Source organism: Pristiophorus japonicus, chromosome 4, assembly GCF_044704955.1.
Source record: "Pristiophorus japonicus isolate sPriJap1 chromosome 4, sPriJap1.hap1, whole genome shotgun sequence".
Lineage (NCBI taxonomy): Eukaryota > Metazoa > Chordata > Chondrichthyes > Pristiophoridae > Pristiophorus > Pristiophorus japonicus.
Window position 1 is genome coordinate 246214290 of NC_091980.1, and position 24296 is coordinate 246238585.

At 43.0% G+C, this 24296-nt stretch overlaps 1 protein-coding gene across 8 annotated transcripts in view; it reads right to left on the bottom strand.

Annotated features, from left to right (window-relative positions):
• LOC139263345 (centrosomal protein of 170 kDa protein B-like) overlaps nucleotides 1-16920 on the bottom strand; it is a 113179-nt gene extending 96259 nt beyond the window's left edge. For 5 of the 8 annotated variants that reach the window (XM_070879264.1, XM_070879260.1, XM_070879263.1 and 2 more), the window contains exons 1-2: nucleotides 16755-16920; nucleotides 3975-4118 (exon numbers count right to left, since the gene is read on the bottom strand). In XM_070879264.1, the coding sequence (XP_070735365.1) occupies nucleotides 3975-4118; nucleotides 16755-16823 (213 nt within the window). In that variant the 5' untranslated portion in view covers nucleotides 16824-16920. Of the gene's footprint in view, nucleotides 1-3974; nucleotides 4119-5564; nucleotides 5740-5831; nucleotides 5853-7508; nucleotides 7525-16754 lie in introns of those variants that run through there. The other 3 variants (XM_070879259.1, XM_070879262.1, XM_070879261.1) reach the window with 3 other exon arrangements.
• Nucleotides 16921-24296: the final 7376 nt, after the last annotated feature.

The following is a 24296-nucleotide window of genomic DNA, read 5'->3' on the forward strand; positions in this document are numbered from 1 at the left end:
ATATGCTTTCAAGTATACAGTGACCTTAGAGCCCAGTTAAAAATTAGGATTCAATTTCTCTCTGTTGATATTTTAAATATTTTTGTTTAAACAAGGAGTGCTTTTGAGACCTGCAGAACTGGCTTGGAGAAGTTGCTTCCCAGATGGTGGGAAAAACTTGAATATATACAACTAAAACATGATGCATTGTGTCAGATGTTCATTCATCTCCCTTGCATCTCCTCCCAGAGGTCCCATGATATCATCAGAGTTTACTGTTTAAGTTAAAAAAATATTCAACTCGAGAGACAAAGACAAAAATGTATTAATGGTAATAATTAAAGTTATTTTTTTAAAGGGTTCATGATCAGCGAGACCATCAATTGTTTTTTTGGTGATGTCATACACACAGATGACTACATACAAGTACAAGTGCGAGGCTATTAAAATGTGATCATCAGAAATTGAGAGAGAAGAAGGGAGGAGAAAGGAAGATAAAATGCAAAAGCATTTCCTGTAGACAATACTCGAATGTAAAAAAACACAACAAAATTATAAACCAGAACATTGTCCAGGAGAAACTGCCCACATACTACTATTCGTACAAAAAAAATACAGGATTAGGTGGTGTTTTATCGCCAGAATGGGGTGAAACTTAGGCTCTAGTTAGACCAATTGATAGCTACAATAGGTTGTGGTTATATCCATCGATAGCTAAAGTCTCAATTTGCAGCAGGAGCGCCATATCCTGTCTGGCTGCAATTCCGACATTGCAGCCAGGAGAAACCTCTACCCCTACAGAGCTCAGCTTTCACCCGCTACACTTTAAATGTGTTGAGATAGAAACCCCTGTTTTCTGAGTGTGTAGTTTTGAATTCCTGTTGCTTAGAAAATTAAATAAGCTGTGCTTAAGTTTATAAAGTACCCCAGAGATCGGAAAGCCAACCAACCACCGGAAAAGTTTTCAAACTTGGCTCAACGCCATACTGGAATTATACTTCTTGCGATGTCAAACCCAAGCACTACGAGATGGCTTCCGCGGGACTTCTCTGAACTCTGCAATCTGGATAGCAGACTTGACTAGGTAGTTATAGGTAATTTCTGCTTCATTGAGAATTTCAGACTACTTGGCAGTGGTAGGTTAACTACTTCTGAAGATACAAACATAATTGCAACTCTTGCTATTTTTCCAATGTAAAGGTGTTAGGAATTTGGGCTGTTCTCTCGGTGACCTCCCAATAGAACAGACGTCTGCTACACCACCCAGATATCAAACGTTGATGGCATTGCTCATCAAAGTTCACACTAGAAATTAAACCTTACATATACATAAAAGCATAATTGTAAGACTGAAATAACTGCTGAATGTTATAGCAAAATGTCTGATTAAACTGAATTTAATTTAAATTTGGCCCAGGTGAGCCAGAATTGCTAGAACAATTTTCTCATTTCCAAAGTATTATAACTAGGATTCAACTATATTGAACATTAATTTATTGATACCAAATTATGCAATCATTACCTCAGGTTGCTTCTGTAACCTTGATAATTTAATTGTATACGTTATTTTAATTCACTTCCTTCATGACCAAAAAACTCATCCAATCTACAATAAGCTTCCAGGTGTTGCAACAAAATTAATTTTCGAGCGTACCAAAGTAATTGTACTTATAAGCTTTCAATACACATCGTATAAACATTCTAGTTTGTATTTTTCACGGAAATAAAGGACCTACAGCAAATTAAAGCGTGAGGTGCAGTCGAGGACCGTGATGTCTTCTATTCAAGCATAAGCTACACTTGAAAGTTTATATTATCAATTAGTATTTTGAATGTATTTTTAATTTGCCATTTAAATGTAGTAGTCAATCAACTTACGACCTTATGCACATCAGGGTGACACAATGTACTTTTACTTCTGGGACTCAAATTAAATTCAGCCCAAACTAATGGGATTAAAATTTAATGCCTCTCTTTAATGCCTGCAAAAGTCTGACATAAAACAAGTTTGGGCAGTCTCAATCCAGTTCCTAAAAGGAGTGACTCAACGCATAAAACAACAGTCTCACTCAGAGATCACAAGGATGGTTGATGTGGGAAATAAAATGGTGCTGAGGAGGCTGCTCTTCTGAGGCTGACATGTAACTAAGTAGAGCAATCCACATTCTTAGCACAGACTTCATTTCAGCCCTGGTTGCACACTACTGGTGAAAGTTGCACGTCCTTTTATTCTTTGCCATCATGTGGTAAAAGGTCCAAAAAGAGTATACAAACGTTATTTCCCACTTGTTTGCTTCACAATGAATATGTGCACCATCATATAAAACTTGTAAACACCTCGTGGTGTGGTCATGCTAAACCAGAGGATATGCTGTTTAATATGGATATGAGCAATATAAAATAACATACAATGCATTATTCTGGTGTAGTGCAATTGTGTGTACTTTATATATCTAAGGTCACAAGGGGTAGCTGCTGTACCTTGGGGATCTATTAGAATCTCATTGTTCAAAGTCGGATCCTTGGGTCAATTTTAGCTTTTTTAAAACAAAGGTGATTCCTAAAGTCAATTGGAAGGTATTCTCTGTTGGTGGGACGTTTCTCTGTACTTTGGAAACAAGTGGCTTACTGGCTCTTTTTATATACTTTTTGTTATAAAAAGTAAGACAAAAAACATGCATGTGCTACACCTGAAGTGGAACAGACACATCAGGTGCTTCTCAAGAGCTACAGCAGACCATAGAGATGAGAGTTATAACAAAATGTTCAAAAATAATTCTTACAATTGGCACGTTCTACTCTTTCCATTTGGTGCTTTTTCTTACAGATGCAAAACAAAAAATGTTGTTTCAGTTGCCACTCTCCAAGAGCATATTGGTTACACAAATCCTCCAATGTGTTACAAGAATTCAGAGCAATTACATCATATAGCCTTAAAGGGACACATACCGATATTCTATTTTACATGGTATAGAGTTCTTACAAAACAGTGCTTACTCTGACTTGCTATTAGCAAGAGATTCATTGTTTTAATTGAGAGAAATTGATTTTGGTCATATAAAGCACATTATGCTCCACACAAGGATTTTAAGAGGTTCAGAAAGTTTTACCTTCCTGGTAATCCCATGTTTACCTGGCATGGGATTTCTTGATGCCAACAGATGATACGAAAGCAAGCAGAAATATCCCACTCATAGCACCCATATCCTGCAATTTGATCACTCAATTATTATGCTACTTTTAATCTAATTCACCATAATGTATGGGAGGGAGTGCAGAGAGTCATGTTCCATTAATCCAACACAACAAGCTCAGACAATTTTACATTTGGTAAAGCACAGACCTCAGCCTGGTATGTAAAGATAACTTAGCATTGGCCCCTTGTTGGTATTTGACATTTCTGTCAGTAAAAACAAGCATGAGGAGTTAAAGGTACAATATTCTTTTAAGATGATTTGAAATCAACTGAATCACAGCTCCTGTCCAAAAAGTACTGACATGGTATTATGGCCATTCCTTTTTAGCATTCTGGTTGTACTGATGGCTGCAGTGTGAAAACTATTTGCATATTCATTGACAACCATATATTCTCACCTGACATTATAAAGTTTAAAAAATTATTTTAATTATTGTCAACTGTAATCTTTCCTTATGTGCAACAGTTTGTCTAAACACTAAAAGGCGGCCAAGTCTTTCCTCAAAGTGATAAAAGAGGGGGAAGCAAAAGAGGGTAGTCAGGCTAAGCACACGGATGTACCTCTTTGCAACATTGGTAAAGACTTTACCAATGCTGCAAAGAGGTACGTACACCCAGCCTCTGCTCTTGCAAGTGAGTGGCACAGGAAAATACTTAAATGGGATAATAGTAGAAAACAGAAATAAAGTATTAGTTATTTCTAAATGAGAAAATTGCGTGCTTTTACAATGTGTTTATTTGTGCTCTATCTCCAGATTTCTTGTTTTCAATAAGCCACCTGATGATTAAAATGATTTACCTGAAGCATTAGTTCGCAGTCTTCTCGCCCAACAAAAATCATCTCTTTTGGGAGTCGGTGGCGAGAGCCACAGCTGCTCACCAGGAACCAAGATGTCACACTCATTCTTGGTGTCTTCGCACCTAATTTCCACAATTCAACATTCTAAGCAAAGTAAAATACAACAGATTACATTAGTAATTTGCCATATTTTTTTTCTTAAAGTCATGTTTTAAAATAACTATTGAGGCAAAGGGAGAGAGAGGAAACTATTGTCCCTGTGAAATGCAGAAATAATGAGCAATAGGAACTAATTACAGTTCGTATTCAAGATTTTCTATTATTTACACTTTTCACAATAAAGCAGTGCTAAACATGGTCAAAATATTAGTATTCATTATAAAAGTCTTTACAAACTGACTAAAGGAAACCCTTGTTTTTGTTTTTCAAAACTATATTACCAATTGAAACCAGATGTATAATTTTTGATATCTGGGAATAATTACATGCACAGCATTCTCTTCCAGGGGTTCAGTGGATTTAGTCTGTAGGACTTTGAGATGAATTACTTTCTTGAAATTACGCTCACATATCCACCATTCCATTGTATATATTTTCAATGGTAGTGGGGGGGGGGGGGGGGGGGCAATTTGCAGTAGCTTTTACAAGTAGTTGTGGTGGTGAACACTGAGTGCTGGGACACTTGTGCTTTTAACTATTCCACTGACTATACACAGCACATGGAGTATTCATGGCACTGAAGTAGGTCACTCTCTCCAGTTCCCACCCAGATTTTTCCTTTTCAGTTATTTGCTACATGCAACTAAAATAAATCCAGCAATAGCAAATGGAAAATTACAGCTCACCACTAAATTATTCAAAGCTCCACAGAAAATGTGATGCATGAATTTCATTTTATATTTGTAAAACAAACTTTTATTTTTTCAGGTTGATTTAGATTTTTTTTAAATAAAAAAGAGAGCGAGTTTGAAAATTAAGCTGTAAACAAAAATTGGGAAATCTCTCACTGGATGAATATCCCCTATACAATTTACTAATTATGGTTTAAAACAATATTAAAAAGGAAATTTGCGAATTAATAAGATCCTCCAGCAAATGTAATTCTCGCGGGATTGCTGTTAAAAAAAAATCATTCAATAAATTACATCTTTTAAAAATCTGAGATCTGCCCGTTTCAAATATACAAAAGAAAACTCCAAACCCTCCTGACAAACCACAACACAACGTGCAATCTGGGGTTCTCGCCTTTTCTTCACGACGATCCTTGGTGAAATGTTAAAATAATCAGATGCACGAACAGAACAATAAATGGCCCGAGACAATAAAATAGATAATTATAAACATCACTCGACAAAAGGCGGCGGTTTAGACAGGCCGAGCTCTGCACTCACTGCAGGTGACGGCTAATCCGGGCCCGGTGGAACCGCCTCAGCCTTTAACCTGGCACCGGCGGCCCACAGCTGCGCTAGGCCGAACCTGCGGCAGTCAGCTGCTTCCCGCCCCCGGTGACTGCGAGCGGCCCGGCGAACCGACACCGCCAACCGCGATGGGGAGTGGAGGCCGGGCCGAGGGCGCGGAACCGACTCTCACCTTCACTCGGAGATTAATTGCCGGGAGCCGCCCACCGCTACCGCCGCCGCCTGCACCACATCCCCACCCCCGGCCGCTCTCAGCTCTCACCGGCCGCCTCCCCGCAACGGCGGCAGCGGCAGCAGCTCATTGACGTCAGCCTCCCGCACAGCCACCTGATGCCAGCAGCCGGTCCGCACTCACCCACTGGCTGGCTGGGTGAGGGGGGGAGGGGAAGGGGTGACAACCCTGGGCACCCACCCTGCGCAGAGCTTGAACCCAATTCACCTGGTGTGCAAGGTGTAGAGATACAGCGCCACAGCAGTCCGAGCCACACAACCGGGTGGATATCCTCCCAACATTTACTAAAATTAAATTAATAAAACTAGAGACTGTAGATCCCGCATTGGACTCCTCAGTCACCTGAGAACTCACTTTCTTTAAGAGTGGAAGCAAGTCATCCTCGACTCCGAGGGACTGCCTATGATGATGACTAAAATACGTGTTATGCCTCAGTCTGTAGTAAATAAAGTGTATGCTGCTGTTTACTTTGTTAAACTTTAACCTCCAACCAGTATGTTAATGTGCACATGCTCTAGTCATTTTAGTGATTAACACTGTGCTCAAATGCAATTTAACGACTGCTCCGAAGGATATTTTTGTTCTGCTCAGTGGCCAAAGTTTACATTGGCAATGAAAGAAATGTCTGTCCAAAGACACATTTTGTTTGGCAGCGGACGTTCCTGTGGCAAGAATGTTGCACCAATCCAGAACAGTTTATTTTTCCAAGACGGTGAATAATGTCGGTATGGTGATATTAAAGCCAAAAACAAAATAAAATGCTAACGATGAAAATCTGAAATCAAAACTGAAAATACACATCAGACCCATCAGCATCTGAAACGATAAAATAGGTTAAGTGTTTTGAGGTTGACTCTTTTGTCAAAAGCCGAATTAGAGTTGGCCTGTTTGGGAAAATTCGATTAACCGAAGCCAATTCTTGGATCATGACCAAGACCACGAGTATGCTGAACGGCGATTATATTTTCTCAACAAATAGTATACTCATGGGTTGTAGTTTTACATATTTTATCATCCATTGAATGTGTTCGAAACATGAGAATAAAAACTATCAGTTCTACTTGTATTTCTGCATTCGTGCTCTAAGTTCGTAATGTCTTTCATTATGTTGTGGTTTATGTCCAATGCAATTATTGAGCAAATTGAATTTGAATAAACGAAGTCTTTTAGATTGACTAATTTTGACTTTAATCGCCAGAGTATCCTCTATTCATGTTACAGATTGGTAACAATGCGTTTTCTAATACGCATAAAGGCGATCAGATTACTGCTAATACTTTATCGTACGTGTATTATATCAGAGGATAAGCGTTTTATATTACAAAGTATATCAAAACTTCAAGTTCTAATAATACAATATGGAATAACTTAAATAACTATCCTTAATAACTAATAATTTTAGATCACAAAGCGTGTCAGTATAACAATGCTTTTTTACGGATATCGTCCATATGAAATTATTACTCAAATCTGTGTAATAACAATTATAATTGAACAATTTTCTCATAAGAGCACAGATTAGAAGTGCCACATGCAATATATTGAACTGACGTATCTTGTTCTACAGAGAACATTAGTTGTCTTAAAATAAATTCTACCGTGAAATTAAGGCTTCCAAAATGAGGCCACGACTTCAGTACACGACAAAAATTTAATTTTTGGCATAGACTTTTGCTTCAAACACATGCACCACTCTGCAATCAATGGCATGTCTAAAAACAGACAATGCTGATTGAGAGGCTGATGTATGCAGACGTCTGTCTTAAAGCAAATATAAGTTAAGCAAACCAGCGTTAAGCTAAGCGCAAGGAATTCTAATGTATTCACTAAGGTAAGGAACAGTATAGTAATATATACCGGCATGTAATATTAAGTGTCACAAACCTTGGTATTATTCATTTTCTTTGTTTTAAAATTGCTCGTCAGTAGCAGCCTGGGAATTACTTATTTTGTGCAACCAGTTTCCTTGTGGTGATGTCATGAAGTTCCACCCAGTTATGCATTAAAAAGGGAGCGGCATTCGTCATTGGGAGAGAGTGAACAATATTCTCATTCAAGACTTCAGTAGAGGGTCATGTTGAGTAAGACTCCCTGCTGGAAGCAAAATTTCTTACTTTTGGAGCATACGGGTTTACTTTAAAGAAGATCTTTTTTTGTGGACCTTTGATATGGTTTAATCTGCTGTGAATAAAACAATTTATTCCAGATACTTTGAAGCAATAGTTTTCAAACTTTTCTGTGTGGCGAATCCTTCATCCTAATGTAACTTCATTATTTAAGAAACGTGAGAGAAAGATACCAGAAAATTATAGACCTACATGGACACGATGGGCCGAAATGGCCTCCTTTCGTGCTGAACATTTCTATGATTCTAACAAACCTAATTGAATTTTTTGAGGGTGTAACGAAAGTAGTAGACAGGCGAATGTCTATGGATGTGGTTTATATGGACCTCCAGCAGGCATTCATTAAGGTTTTGCATAAGATACTGTTAGTTAATATTAAAGCTCATGGAATTGAAGGCAAATTATTGACCTGGTTAGGAAATTGGTTAGGCAGTAGCAGACAGAGAGTAAGAATAATGGGTATGTAATCAAATTGGAAGGAAGTGAGGAGTGGTGTCCCACAAGGTCCTCAACTATTCACTATTTTTATTAATGACCGATAACAAAATAGAGAGTCATATATTCAAGTCTGCCAATGACATAAAGTTTAGTGGCATAGTAAGTAGTGTAGAAACGAGCATAACATTACAAAGAGACATTGATAGATTAAGTGAGTGGGCAAAACTGTGGCAGATGGATTTTAACTCAGTTATAGTGTGTGAGATCATTCATGTTGGATCAAAAAAAAAAGATCCTAGTATTTTTTAAATGGTGATAAGCTAGATACAGTAGAAGTCCAAAGAGATTTAAGAGTCCATGTACACAGATCGCTAAAATGTATTGGGCAGGTATAAATGATTGTGTTCCTAACACAGGGAGGTTAAAGTAACAGTGACCTCAGTCTTTAATAAGACACTCCAGAGTGAGGAACAAGCCTTAGGGGCTGGCTTATATACAGTGCTCCCAAGGGATGCTGGGACCCCTTGGGACTTCAGGGGATGAGCTCCCTGGTGGTGGAACATGGGAGTGCATGCTTTATAGATACACAACATAAATAATAATCAAAAAGGCTAATGGAATGTTATCCTTTGTATTTAGAGGGCTAGAATATAAAGGGGAGGAAGTTTTGCTACAGCTATACAAAGCACAGGTTAGACCATATCTGGAGTACTGTGTTGTCATCGTCATCATCATAGGCAGTCCAACATGGGAATTATAATCTCTGTCACAGGTGGGACAGACAGTCGTTGAAGGAAAGGGTGGGTGGGGAATCTGATTTGCCGCACGCTCCTTCCGCTGTCTGCGCTTGGTTTCTGCATACTCTCTGCATACTCTCGAGGTGCTCAGCGCCCTTCCGGATGCTCTTCCTCCACTTTGGGCGGTCTTGGGCCAGGGATTCCCAGATGCCGGTGGGGATGTTGCACTTTATCAAGGAGGCTTTGAGGGTGTCCTTGAAATGTTTCCTCTGCCCACCTGGGGCTCGCTTGCCATGTAGGAGTTCTGAGTAGAGCATTTGCTTTGGGAGACTCATGTCGGGCATGCAGATGATGTGGCCCGCCCAACGGAGCTGATCGAGTGTGGTCAGTGCTTCGATGCTGAGGTTGTTGGCCTGATCAAGAACACTGACGTTGGTGCATCTATCTTCCCAGTGGATTTGCAGGACTGTGTACAGTTCTGGTCACAGCACTGTAGAAAGGTTATGTTGGCGATGAAGGAGTGCAGCACAAATTCACCAGAATATTACCAGGGCTCCAAGGGTTAAATAGAAACATAGAAAATAGGAGCAGTTGTAGGCCATTCAGCCCTTCGACCCTTCACCACCATTCAACATGATCATGGCTGATCCTCTATCTCAACACCATATTCCTGCTTTTTCCCCATACCCCTTGAAGCCTTTTGTGTCTAAAAATCTATCTGTATCCTTCTTAAATATATTCAGTGACTTGGCCTCCACAGCCTTCTGTGGTAGAGAATTCCACAGGTTCACCACCCTCTGAGTGAAAAATATTCTCCTCATCTCGGTCCTAAATATCCTACCCCATATCCTGAGACTGTGACCCCTTGTTCTAGACTTCCCAGCTAGGGGAAACATCCTCCCCATATCCAGTCTTTCCAACCCCGTCAGAATGTTATACGTTTCAATGAGATCCCCTCTCATTCGTCTAAACTCTAGTGAATACAGGCCTTGCCGATCCAATCTCTCCTCATACGACAGTCCTGCCATCCCAGGAATCAGTCTGGTGAACCTTTGCTGCACTCCCTCTATGGTAAGTATATCCTTTCTTAGGTAAGGAGACCAAAACTGCATGCAATACTCCAGGTGCGGTCTCACCAAGGCCCTGTATAATTGTAGTAAGACATCCTTGCTCCTGTATCCAAATCCTCTTGCAATGAAGACCAACATACCATTTGCCTTCCTAACTGCTTGCTGCACCTGCATGTTTGCTTTCAATGACTGGTGTACAAGGACACCAAGGTCCTTTTGTACATCGACATTTCCCAAGCCATCACCATTTAAATAATACTTTGTCTTTATGTTTTTCAGACCAAAGTAGATAACTTCACATTTATTCATGTTATACTGCATCTGCCATGTGTTTGCCCACTCACTCAACCTATCTAAATTGCCTTGCAGCATCTTTGCATCCTCCTCACAATTCACAATCCCACCTAGTTTTGTGTCGTCAGCAAACTTGGAAATCTTACATTTGGTTCCCTCATCCAAATCATTTATATATATATATATATGGGGTACAAGCACTGATCCCTGTGATAGCCCACTAGTCACTGCCCTCCACCCCGAAAAAGATCCGTTTATTCCTACTCTCTATTTCCTGTCAGTTAACCAATTTTCAATCCATGCCAGTACATTACCCCCGATCCTATGTGCTTTAATTTTGCACACTAACCTCTTATGTGGGACTTTATCAAAGGCCTTCTGAACATCCAAATACACTACATCCACTGGTTCTCCCTTATCTATTCTATCAGTTACATCCTCAAAAAACTCCAGAAGGTTTGTCAAACATGATTTTCCTTTCATAAATCCATGTTGACTTTGTCTAATCCCGTTGATATTATCTAAGTATATCGTTATCGCATCCTTTATAATAGACTCTAGCATTTTCCTTACTACTGATGTTAGGCTAACCAGTCTGTGGTTCCCTATTTTCTCTCTGCCTCCTTTTTTAAATAGTGGGGTTACATTTGCCACCCTCCAATCTGCAGGAACTGTTCCATAATCTATAGAATTTTGGAAGTTGACAACCAATGCATCCACTATTTCCATGGCTACCTCTTTTATTATTCTGGGATGCAGATCATCAGGCCCTGGGGATTTATCAGCCTTCAGTCCCATTAGTTTCTGCAGGACTATTTTCTTACTAATAATCATTTCCTTTATTCCTCTTGCTCACTAGATCCTTGGTTCCCTAGCATTTCTGGGACGTTATTTGTGTCCTCTTCCATGAAAACAGAACCGAAGTATTTATTTAATTGTTCTGTCATTTCCTTGTTCCCCATTATAAATTCTCCCGTTTCTGTCTGTAAAGGTCCTACTTATGTCTTAACTAATCTTTTTCTTTTTACGTATTTGTAGAAACTTTTACAGTCGGTTTTTATGTTCCTTGCAAATTTACTATCATACTCTATTTATCCCCTCTTAATAAATCTCTTGGTCCTTTTTTGCTGAATTCTAAACTGCTCCCAATCCTCAGGCTTGCTACTTTTTCTGGCAACTTTGTATAACTCGACTTTGAATCTAATACTATCCTTAAATTGAGAAACATAGAAACATAGAAAATAGGTACAGGAGTAGGCCATTTGGCCCTTCGAGCCTGCACCACCATTCAATATGATCATGGCTGATCATGCAACTTCAGTACCCCATCCCTGCTTTCTCTCCATACCCCTTGATCCCTTTAGCCGTAAGGGCCACATCTAACTCTGTTTTGAATATATCTAACGAACTGGCCTCAACAACTTTCTGTGGTAGACAATTCCACAGGTTCACAATTCTCTGAGTGAAGAAGTTTCTCCTCATCTTGGTCCTAAATGGCTTACCCCTTATCCTTAGACTGTGACCCCTGGTTCTGGACTTCCCCAACATTGGGAACATTCTTCCTGCATCTAACCTGTCCAATCCTTCAGAATTTTATATGTTTCTATGAGATCCCCTCTCATTCTTCTAAATTCCAGTGAATATAAGCCTAGTCAATCCAGTCTTTCTTCATATGTCAGTCCTGCCATTCCAGGAATCAGTCTGGTGAACTTTTGCTGCACTTCCTCAATAATAAGAATGTCCTTCCTCAGATTAGGAGACCAAAACTGTACACAATATTCAAGGTGTGGCCTCACCAATACCCTGTACAACTGCAGTAAGACCTCACTGCTCCTATACTCAAATCCTCTCGCTATGAAGGCCAACGTGCCATTTGCCTTCTTCACCGCCTGCTGTACCTGCATGCCAACTTTTAATGACTGATATAGCATGACATCCAGGTCTCGTTGCACCTCCCCTTTTCCTAATCTTTCACCATTCAGATAATATTCTGCCTTCCTGTTTTTGCCACCAAAGTGGATAACCTCATATATATCTACATTATACTGCATCTGCCATGCATTTACCCACTCACCTAACCTGTCCAAGTCACCCTGCAGCCTCTTAGCATCCTCCTCACAGCTCACACTGCCACCCAGCTTAGTGTTATCAGCAAACTTGGAGATATTACATTCAATTCCTTCACCTAAATCATTAATGTATATTGTAAATAGCTGGGGTCCCAGCACTGAACCTTGCAGTACCCCACAAGTCACTGCCTGCCATTCTGAAAAGGACCTGTTTATTCCTACTCTTTACTTCCTGTCTGCCAACCATATCCACTGGTTCTCCCTTGTCCACTGTACTAGTTACATCCTCAAAAAGTTCTAGAAGATTTGTCAAGCATGATTTCTCTTACATAAATCCATGCTGACTTGGACCGATCCTGTCAGTGCTTTCCAAATGCGTTGCTATTACATCTTTAATAATTGTTTCCAACATTTTCCCACTACCGATGTCAGGCTACCTGGTCTATAACTCCCTGTTTTCTCTCTCCCTCCTTTTTTAAAAAGTGGGGTTACATTAGCTACTCTTCAATCCATAGGAACTGATCCAGAGTCTATAGAATGTTGGAAAATGACCACTAATGCATCCACTATTTCTAGGGCCACTTCCTTAAGTATTCTGGGATGCAGACTATCAGGCCCTAGGGATTTATCGGCCTTCAATCCCATCAATTTTCCTAACACAATTTCCTGACTAATAAAGATTTCCTTCAGTTCCTCCTTCTCGCTCGACCCTCGGTCCCCTAGTATTTCCGGAAGGTTATTTGTTTCTTCCTTCGTGAAGACAGAATCAAAGTATTTGTTCAATTGGTCTGCCATTTCTTTGTTCCCCATTACAAATTCACCTGATTCTGACTGCAAGGGACCTATGTTTGTCTTCACTAATCTTTTTCTCTTTACATATCTATAGAAGCTTTTGCAGTCAGTTTTTATGTTCCCTGCAAGCTTACTCTCACTCTATTTTCCCTCTCCTAATTAAACCCTTTGCCCTCCTCTGCTGAATTCTAAATTTTTCCCAGTCCTCAGGTTTGCTGCTTTTTCTGGCCAATTTATATGCCTCTTCCTTGGATTTAACACTATCTCTAATTTCCTTTGTTAGCCACGGTTGAGCCACCTTCCCCGTTTTAATTTTACCCAGACAGGGATGTACAATTGTTGAAGTTCATCCATGTGATCTTTAAATGTCTGCCGTTGCCTATCCACCATCAACCCTTTAAGTATCATTCGCCAGTCTATCCTAGCCAATTCACATCTCATACCATCGAAGTTACCTTTCTTTAAGTTCAGAATTAACTGTGTCACTCTCCGACGGAGCAGGCTCGAGGGGCTAGATGGCCTACTCCTGTTCCTAATTCTTATGTTCTTAATGAAGAATTCTACCATATTATAGTCACTCTTCCCCAAAGGGCCTCGCATGACAAGATTGCTAATCAATCCTCTCTCATTACACAACACCCAGCCTAGGATGGCCAGTTCGCTAGTTGGTTCCTCGACATATTGGTCAAGAAAACAATCCCTTATACACCCCAGGAAATCCTCCTCCATCGTATTGCTACCAGTTTGGTTAGCCCAATCTATATGTAGATTAAAGATCGGTTAGCCTGACATCAGTAGTGGGGAAAATGTTGGAATCAATTATTAAAGATGAAATAGCAGCGCATTTGGAAAGCAGTGATATGATCAGTCCAAGTCAGCATGGATTTATGAAAGGGAAATCATGCTTGACAAATCTTCTAGAATTTTTTGAGGATGTAACTAATAGAGTGGACAAGGGAGAACCAGTGGATATGGTGTATTTGGACTTTCAAAAGGCTTTTGACTAGGTCCCACACAAGACATTGGTGTGCAAAATTAAAGCACATGGTATTGGGGGTAATGTATTGACGTGACTAGAGAATTGGTTGGCAGACAGGAAGTAGAGAGTCGGGATAAACGGGTCCTTCTCAGAATGGCAGGCAGTGACTAGTGCAGTGCCACAGGGCTGGGTGCTGGAACCACAGCTATTTACAATATACATCAATATTTAGATGAAGGAATTGAGTGTAATATCTCCAAGTTTGCAGATAACACTAAGCTGTGTGGCGGTGTGAGCTGTGAGGAGGATGCTAAGAGGTTGCAGGGTGACTTGGACAGGTTAGGTGAGTGGGCAAATGCATGGCAGATGCAGTATAATGTGGATAAATGTGAGGTTATCCACTTTGGTGGCAAAAACATGAAGGTAGAATATTATCTGAATGGCGGCAGATTAGGAAAAGGGGAGGTGCAACGAGACCTGGGTGTCATGGTACATCAGTCATTGAAAGTTGGCATGCAGGTACAGCAGGCGGTGAAGAAGGCAAATGGCATGTTGGCCTTCATAGCTCGGGGATTTGAATATTGGAGCAGGGAGGCCTTAATGCAGTTGTACAGGGCCTTGGTGAGGCCTCACCTAGAATGTTCCCGATGTTGGGGAAGTCCAGAACCAGGGGACATAGTCTAAGGATAAGGGGTAGACCATTTAGGACTGAGATGAGGAGAAACTTCTTCACTCAGAGAGTTGTTAACCTGTGGAATTCTCTACCGCAGAGAGTTATTGATGTCAGTTCATTGGATATATTCAAGAGGGAGTTAGATGTGGCCCTTACGGCTAAAGGGATCAAGGGGTATGGAGGGAAAACAGGAAAGGGTACTGAGGTGAATGATCAGCCATGATCTTATTGAATGGTGGTGCAAACTCGAAGGGCCGAATGGCCTACTCCTGCACCTATTTTCTATGTTTCTATGTTTCTATATCTCTGTGTTTCACCCATGATAACTGCTGTGCCTTTATTGCACGCATCCCCAATTTCCTGTTTGATGCCATCCCCAACCTCACTACTATTGTTTTGTGGTCTGTACACAACTCCCACGAGTGTTTTCTGCCCTTTGGTGTTCCGCAGCTCTACCCATATAGATTCCATATCATCCAAGCTAATGTCCTTCCTTACTATTGTGTTAATCTCCTCTTTAACCAGTAACGCTACCCCACCTCCTTTTCCTTTCTGTCTATCCTTCCTGAATATTGAATACCCCTGGATGTTGAGTTCCCAGCCTTGGTCACCCTGGAGCCATGTCTCCGTAATCCCAATTACATCATATCCGTTAACAGCTATCTGCACAGTTAATTCATCCACCTTATTAAGAATGCTCCTCGCATCGAGAAACAGAGCCTTCAGGCTTGTATTTTTAACACTCTTTGTCCTTTTAGAATTATGTTGTAATGTGGCCCTTTTTGATTATTGCCCTTGATTTCTCTGGCCTCCACTTTTCCTTATCTCCTTTCTACCTTTTGCTTCTGCCCCATTTTACTTCCGTCTGTCTCCCTGGATAGATTCCCATCCCCCTGTCATATTAGTTTAAACCCTCCGCAACAGCATTAGAAAACACTCCCCCTAGGAAATCGGTTCCGGTCCTGTCCAGGTGCAGACCGTCCAGTTTGTACTGGTCCCACCTCCCCCAGAACCGGTTCCAATGTCCCAGGAATTTGAATCCCTCCCTCTTGCATCATTCCTCAAGCCACGTATTCATCTTAACTATCTTGCTATTTCTACTCTGACTAGCACGTGGCACTGGTAGCAATCCTGAGATTACTACCTTTGAGGTTCTACTTTTTAATTTAACTCCTAGCTCCCTAAATTCAGCTTGTAGGACCTCATCCTGTTTTTTATCTCTATCGTTGGTACCTATATGCACCACGACAACTGGCTGTTCACCCTCCCCCTCCAGAATGCCCTGCAGCCGCTCCGAGACATCCTTGACCCTTGTACCAGGGAGGCAACATATCATCCTGGAGTCTCAATTGTGGCTGCAGAAACGTCTATCTATTCCCCTTAGAATAGAGTCCCCTACCACAATAGCTCTCCTATCTTTTTCCTGCCCTCCTGTGCAGCAGAGCCACCCATGGTGCTATGAACTTGGCTGCTGCTGTCTTCCCCTGATGAGCCATCTCCCCCACAGTATCCAAAGTGGTTTATCTGTTTTGGAGGGAGATGACCGCAGGGGACTCCTGCACTACCTTCCTACTCCTGCTCTGCCTGACGGTCACCCATTCCCTATCTGCCTTTGTAACCTTTACCTGCGGTGTGATCAATTCACTAAATGTGCTCAGCATCACAGATGCTCCAGAGTGAATCCATGCGCAGCTCCAGTGCTGCAATGTGGTCTGACAGGAGCTGCAGTTGGCTACACTTCCTGCACACATAGTAGTCAGGGACACTGGAAGTATCCCTGATTTCCTACATAGCACAGGAGGAGCACGACACGGGTCTGGGATGTCCTGCCATGACATAACCCTTAAATTAACTTAATTTGGCAATAATGCCAAAGGTTCTTACTGATACAAAAAAGAAAAAGAAAAAGAAAGAAGAAAAACTACTCACCAATCAACCAACCAATCACTTACCCTTTTGGCTGTGATGTTACACTTCGATTTCTTTTTACTTCTTTGTTTTGCCTTCGGCCTCGATCTCATGTTCCTGACTGCCGCTCCTCCTTTCGAACTCTGTGCCCTTTTATCAGGGCCTCGATCTCCCAAACTGCTGAGATTATATAAACTAGGCTTGTAGTCCCTGGAATATAGAAGGTTAAACTGTGATTTTAAGGTTTTAAGATTTTGAAAGGAATTGATATGGTAGAGAAACATTTTCTGCTGCGGGGGGTGAGGGGGGAGGGTGGAGCGGAGTCTAGGACAAGGGGACATCAGGCCCAAGTTTCCCTAAAGAAGAAAAATGGCATTTACTTACCTTTATGCCGTCTTTTTCCAGCCCCTCAATGCTGAAAATAAAAATGCAGAGTTTTCTCACCACATGAGCACCTTCTGGCACTGGTGCTACCCGATCCGAATCTGCAGGGTGGAGCCTTCAATGTGCGCTGAAACTGCACAGCGCATATGATGAAAAATCGCACATGCACATCGCACACAAAAAAAAAATGGAACGCTGCGTTGCGATGTGCACAAGAAAAATAAATAGCCATTTACACATGCGCTGCAGAAAGTATTAAAAAAATAGCATGTGTGAGGATTGTGTGGATCGCCATTGAGAAACCATTGGTGGCAGAGGCAGATTCGCACGTAGGAAATATAGCTTCATTCACGAGATGGCTGCAATGGAAGGGCGCCGAATAGGCGAAAGGGCCAGGGACGGAGAAGGGAAATCGTAAGGCAAAGAGATTTCTCGCGGAAGAAATTGAGCCCCTGGTAGACTGAATTGAGAGTAGATGGGGAGTTCTTGAGAACAAGGGAAGCTTCGGTAAAAATAAGCTTAAACCGTCTGCACTCGCAAAAGTTTGGGACCAGGTCACAGTCGAGTTTAATGGAATGTCCATGACCCCGAGAACCGGTGTGCAGCTGAAAAAGAAGTGGCAGGACCTTGGACAAGCAGTGACTGTAAGTAATATGTTAAACTTACATTTACTTGGGCTTTTAAATATACGTATATTTATGCACTGCAATAACATTTGTAAATATGATCTGTGTGTGTGTGTGTGTTCAGAAGGACTCTCTCTTAAAAAGTTCCATTTGCATCTTTGCAGAAGATGGTGTCACAGATCAACCGAGTACGTTCACAAACTGGAGGAGATCTGCCAAGTAGATTGAAACTAACAGCCCTAGAGCAGAGGATAATGTCATGATAAATGTCACAGGAGAAGACCAACAATCAATGCAGAAGCTGAGCCCAGTTTTCCATTAGAGGGTAAGCCCTGCAAATTGCACAGTCTGGGTTGGCTAAATGTTACTGCGTGTGCTTCCTAAGCTTCTCCTTCCGCAATGCTGTTGACCAAGCATCTATCTTTTGTTTCACAGAGGTTGAGCATCAGGAGGAGACAGAAGGTGCACCTGAAGTTGAAGGAGAGAATGTTCAAGAAAACGCCACGCAATATATTCCAACTCAGGAGAATGATGGGCAGCAAGAAATCATAGATGACGAGATGGTTACCCTGGATTTGGAGGTGCTGAACCCCTCAAGAGTGAATCAAGCGAGAGGACTTTTCTAGGTGTGACGTCTGAGGCTACGGGTAAAAGTACTATGGGCAGCAAGCCACAACTGCGAGACGTCATAGGAGGGCGAACTCCATACCTGATGTAGAAACACTGGACTCTGAGAACATAGAACATCTTGTGGGGATGAGCGGGGAGAACAGCCAACAATCTCGATTGCTCCTGGAAGCCTTTGGTGGGGTGAGGGCAGAGTTAAGGGGACTGTCATTACAGGTTGAAAGACTTTCGGGACGGTTGAACGAGGTAGTATCGGCAATAAGGGGTGTCATGTATGTAATTGCTGTTTGTAGCCACCAGATGGTATCGCCACTGAGCAGCATGCACATGGTGCTGCTCTGGTATAAAAGGTCAACCATTTTGTGAGTCAGGCACTTTGGACCATAATAAAGCAGAGCCAAGGGTGTACTTTGTTCGGTTAAACAGTACTCAGTTTGTACCTTTATTGCATACATAACATTTGGCGACGAGAATACAAGAACCTTTGTTTGCAAAATGAGCACGATTGGATTTTTAGAGCGATCCGTGGAGGGAGAAGATTGGGCAGACTTTGTGAGCCGTTTGAACCAGTACTTCATGGCCAACAAAATGAAGGGGGTCGACGATGCAGATCGGCGTTCGGCCGTGTTCCTCACTGTGTGCGGTTCAAAGATATATGGTCTGATAAAGAATCTACTCATGCCTAGTGATCTAACAGAGAAAACGTATGAGGAGTTATGTACATTGGTACGGGAGCCCCTCAAGCCAGATGACGGCATCATCATCTCGAGATACAAGTTTTATACACACGTTCGATCGGAAGGCCAGAGCGTGGCGGAATTCGTTGCCGACCTGAGACGTCTAGCGGGACTGTACAAGTTCGGGACGGTGTTGGCAGACATGCTGCGGGACTTCTTTGTTATCGGTATCAACCACGAGGTGATCCTGCGCAATCTTCTGGTGGTGAACCATCCAGATCGCTCAATCATGTATGATGACGGACAGGAGTTTAAAGCAAATATCGGTGAAGAACCGAACCTCGGCAAGTACTGTAAATGTGATTGATTCGGCATTTGGCAGAGCGGCACATGGCAGGGCCTACCCAGCTACGTTCGTGAATGATTCGGCGTTCAGCATAGCGGCACATGGTAGGGCCTATCCGGCTGCGTTCACGAAACCTGTGGCTGCCCAAAGTCCGCCAGCGGGAATGTATCTGACTTCTCCATGTTGACATTGTGGGGGAAATCATCGGCACCAGCAGTGCCGATCTAAGCAATATAGTTGCAAAGGCTATCTGAGAGTGGGGCATCTCCAGCGCAAGTGTCCGCTGATGAGCAAGCGAGCTGTGACACACCATGTGGAGGCTGAGAGTCAGATTAGCGCGGATCTGGATACGATTCTTGCCTGTCAATTCGCGGGGGCGGTTCTCTACGGATGAGAGCGCTGACTTCGAGGAACCTGCATCGCCACTCTCCAGAAGCCATTCCACCCCAAGGCCATCTAGTGCTCCTCCGGTCATTCCCGCCTCCACTCTGGAGGTACTGGCCCCAAGCACCTCACCACAGGCCACCCCATTTGTCTCCAGGACGGCGCCGACCCCATGGAGGTTTCATGGACGCAGCAGGTCTGGTCCACGAGCATGACATGAGAGCGGAGAGATGGTACCGTTGTCCAGGAGTACTGTAGACATTGGTGACCAGTTCCTCGAAGCATTGGGGGGACATATCCTGACAGCTGGCCACCATGACTGAGCACATTCCATAGATGGCGGAGGCCCTGGAGGTGATAGCCAGGAACACTGCTGGCACAGGCCGCCCAGTGGTCCCAAAGCGCGGCACTCCGCCATTAGATTCCGCACCACCACTGCGAACGACAGATGAGAGGCAGGACCAAAATCCTGCTTCTGCATCAGAGAATGTTGCCCCCTTGGCATCCCCCACTCCCATACCCGTCCGACCACCGCATCTGCCTTCATTCTCCCCCAATGAGGCACCGCCTGAGGAGCTCTTCGACCAGACAGCATGGAGCGAGGAGGGGAAGGGGTAGAGGTGGGGAGAAGAAGGGGAGGGGGCAGGAAAGGGAGGTGTATGTCTGCAGGTGATGGCTGTGTTATAGCTCCATCTGGGTGTATGCAATTTGTTGTAATGTATGGGGCAGGGGACCACCCTCCTGCTTTGCCTTTGTATCCTGTGTTGCTGGACATGTTGAACATTTGATTGATGTAAATGGTAGAAAAAGTAGGGTGTGGGCGGGGTTTAGGTGTTTTTGCCTGTGATACTTATGATTTCAGACCAATGTTGGTATAAAATTTTTGTTATTGAACATAACCTTGTTGCGCATTGTCTCAGATAGCTGGACCATTACACACTGGTGATTCCTTAACACGAAAGAGTTAAATAAAACTTAACTTCAATCAACGTAAACTTTAACTGGCACCAAGGTGATGGGCACCATTGATGTCTGAGCTGCACACACACAGTAGTGTGTCAGCATTGTCATTCACAGCAACGTTCTTTCAAGCAAATCAGTCAGTTATCAGCTCCTGACGTTAGAGTCTTGCAGCTATGTAGCCACCATGAGCCCTTTCCTGTGGTCTGGAGGGGGTCGTGGGCATGGTTGCATAGTCAGCCTGATTGTCTGACCCAAGGTCAGCGTCCAGCCCCTCGTCATCCTCTTCCTCTCTCTCCTGAGGTGGAGCATCAGTGCCTTCTGGCAATTCCTGTCCCCTCATGATAGTCAGGTTGTGCAGCATCGAGCACACGATCACAAATTTAGCTACTTGCTCAGGGTTGTATTGTAGCTCCCCTCCTGAGTGATCCAGACATCTGAAACGGTGCTTAAGCACAGTTATTGTTTTCTGGACCACATTGCGTGTGTCTCTGTGACTCTGGTTGTAGCACTTCTCGGCCTCGGTGTGGGTGTCACGCAGGGGGCTCATCAGCCAGGTGGCTAGGCCATATCGGTTATCACCAAGCATCCAGCATTGTCCTTGTGGCTGACTCTGAAACATGTCAGGGACAGCGCTCTCACACAGGATGTGAGCCTCATCGAAGCTGTCCGGACATTTGGCATTCATTGCCATTATGATCTGATTGTGGTCGACAAATAGTTGGACCTTCAGGGAGTGAAATCCTTTTCTGTTGCGAAAAAGCTCTGGGTCCTGAGAAGGTGTGAGTGGACTGTATTGCTCCTTGCACCCTGGGGAACTTAACAATGCGGTAGAATGCTCCAGCCCTGTCTGTCTGAGCCTCCGTGGTCATGGAGAAGCTAATAAAGTCCATCCTTCGTGCGTACAGGCCTCCGTGACCTGTCTAATGCAGCGATGGGTGGCATGATGAGACAGAGGGGAAATCTTGACCGCAGAGGCCCGAAAGGAACCGGACGCATAGAAAGACAATGTCACGGTGACCTTGACCTCGACTGACACTGATGTTCTGATGGCAGGCTGCACTTGTGGCCTGATGAGCTCACACATTTCATTAATCATTACCTTGTGGAAGTGCAGTCTCCAAAGGCAGGTGTGCTTGGACACGTTGAGGTAAGACCTCTTTTTCCTGTAAGTGCGGAGTGTGTATGGTCTGGCCCTCCTCCTCATTCTTGCATGTCTTAAATTGGGCACATAATGCTGTGCATCACACATTGAGCCATCTGCACTCTGCAGCATCTGCGTATTAATCGATGCAGGCTGAGAAATAGCTGGCTTCATTGCAATAAAAGTATAATAGTAATTGATCAGAAGCAATAATTTCCTCACTAAAATACACCTACAGTAAACCCCCAATAGTCCAGAGTCTGAAAATATGTCTGTTGAGATGGTCACTTCACCTGAGAAGAACTCCAGAGTCAATCCAAACTCCTCCGAAGTTGAAGCAGCCTTTTCAATGAAGCGACCTGCGATTTTAAAAATGGCGTCCACACCGCTGTGATTAGTTCAGAACAGTTCCACTTTTTCCGGGCGTTTTCTTTGGGTGAGCAATATTGTGGGCAATATGTGTGCGGGGTGGTGAAAGTGACGCTGGGCATTAGTTTCGGCAAATGTGATCTTTATGACAAAAAAAAGTGGGCGGTCAGTATTATTGAATCTCGGAGTTAATTCCATGCGGAAACTAACACTGCGCGATATTATGGGCGTTGATTTTGCCCATTCTGAAGATTCCGCCCCAAAAAAGTGGACGGGCGGTGTTATTTTTTCCCGGCATTACGCACATGGGGAAAGTAATGCTCGGCGATAAGTGTCCGAAAAATGCCCGTCCGTTTCCATTTTGTGGCTAAATCTGGCCGTTATACGTCATTTCAGCGGTAAAATGGGTGTTAAGTGAGTGTTAAGCATGCAAAAAAAGTGGAAAATCTAGCCCAGGGACTCCCTTCGGCCAGGGATAGCAGAGGGCTAGTCCGGATTTCCTAACTGCAGGTACGGGTTTTTCCTACGGTGCTTCTAGGGTCTCTGTACCAGTTTTAAAAATGTAATTGTGGGGAAAGTTTTCCTTATGTACAGAAATGGCGCACAGCCTTCTTGTACAGGTACACCAGCGCCAGCATGTTTGGCGCCAAACATTTTGGCGCTGATAGTAGACGCCGGTGCCCCAACATTGGGAAATCTATGGACTGAACTTCAGCGGCAAAAAATTCACTGGACGCCGAAAAAACGGCACGCAGTGTTAGGCAAAATTGGAAATTTTAAAATCAGAGCCAGGCCATTTAGGGTAGAAGTTAGGAAGCACTTCTTCACGCAAACGGTGGTATAAGTGTCGAACTCTCTCCCACAAAAAGCAGTAGCTGCAAGCTCAATTAATAATTTTAAATCTGAGATTGCTAGATTTTTGCTAGCCAAGGGTATTAAGGGATATTGAGCCAAGGCGGGTGGGTGGAGTTATGATACAGATCAGCCATGATCTCATTGAATGGCAAACAGGCTCGAGGAGATGAATGGCCTATTCCTGTGCCCATGTTCCCAAAATCCAAAAGGCAATGTCAACTACCCAAGCGAAACGGTGTTATAATTGTTTTTTTATTTATACACAGCAACGAAATCCTAGTTAGTCAACAAAAAACACAAAATCTGACAAGGAACTAATATAAATCTAATAACTGTGGGGGCCTCCACTTTAGAACCTACTAGTATCTGGCAACCCCAAACTTGAATTTTATGCTGTTAAATCACTGGTTTGGGGGATGATTTAATCCAAAATTGGGTTCCTGCTGTTAAGAATCATAAAAGATGTCACCAGTTTCAGATTATAATTATGATCTCTTGAAGAACTCTTAACATTTATGTCCAGTAAGCCAAATGCTACAAACTATAATATTAGTCTTTCCCCTAAACTACCACATTAAATATGTTTTATAAACACACTGGCTAATAATATGCTGTCAAAATAGCATTGAGGCTAATGGCACTCGTCATTATTTATCTGCAATGCTACAGCAACTTCAGGTGAAGGCAGGTGAGTGGTTAAACACGGAAATCCAAAAGTTGCTGTCAAAGGTGCGCTGCTCTGCTGTTAGTCTCGCAAAAACGGCTGTCTGCCTCACAATTGAAATGCATTGAAGGAGTGAAGTTGCTGTACTTGCAGAGTAAATATTCTGGCCTCGTGTCCCGACCTCGCTGCTGGCCTCGGGCCCCGATCTCGCTGCTGACCTCGCTGCATATTCATCAAGGATAGAGAGGCAGTCAGTGCACTCTGCAAGGAGCACTTCGAAGATCTCCTTAACCAGGACTCTGTCTTTGATGTGAGTGTCCTTGACTCCATTCCGCAGCATGCTACCTGCCAGCACCTCAGCACAATCCCAGCCCAGCATGAAGTTGAAAAGACCATCTGACAACTGAAAAACAACAAGGCCTCAGGGGCAGATGGAATTCCCGCTGAAGTATTGAGGCATGGCAGAGAAATACTCGCGAATATGAGTTTATGATTATATTTATGACCTCATCTCTCTTACCCAGAAGGAGGAGAGCATGCCAGGGGATGT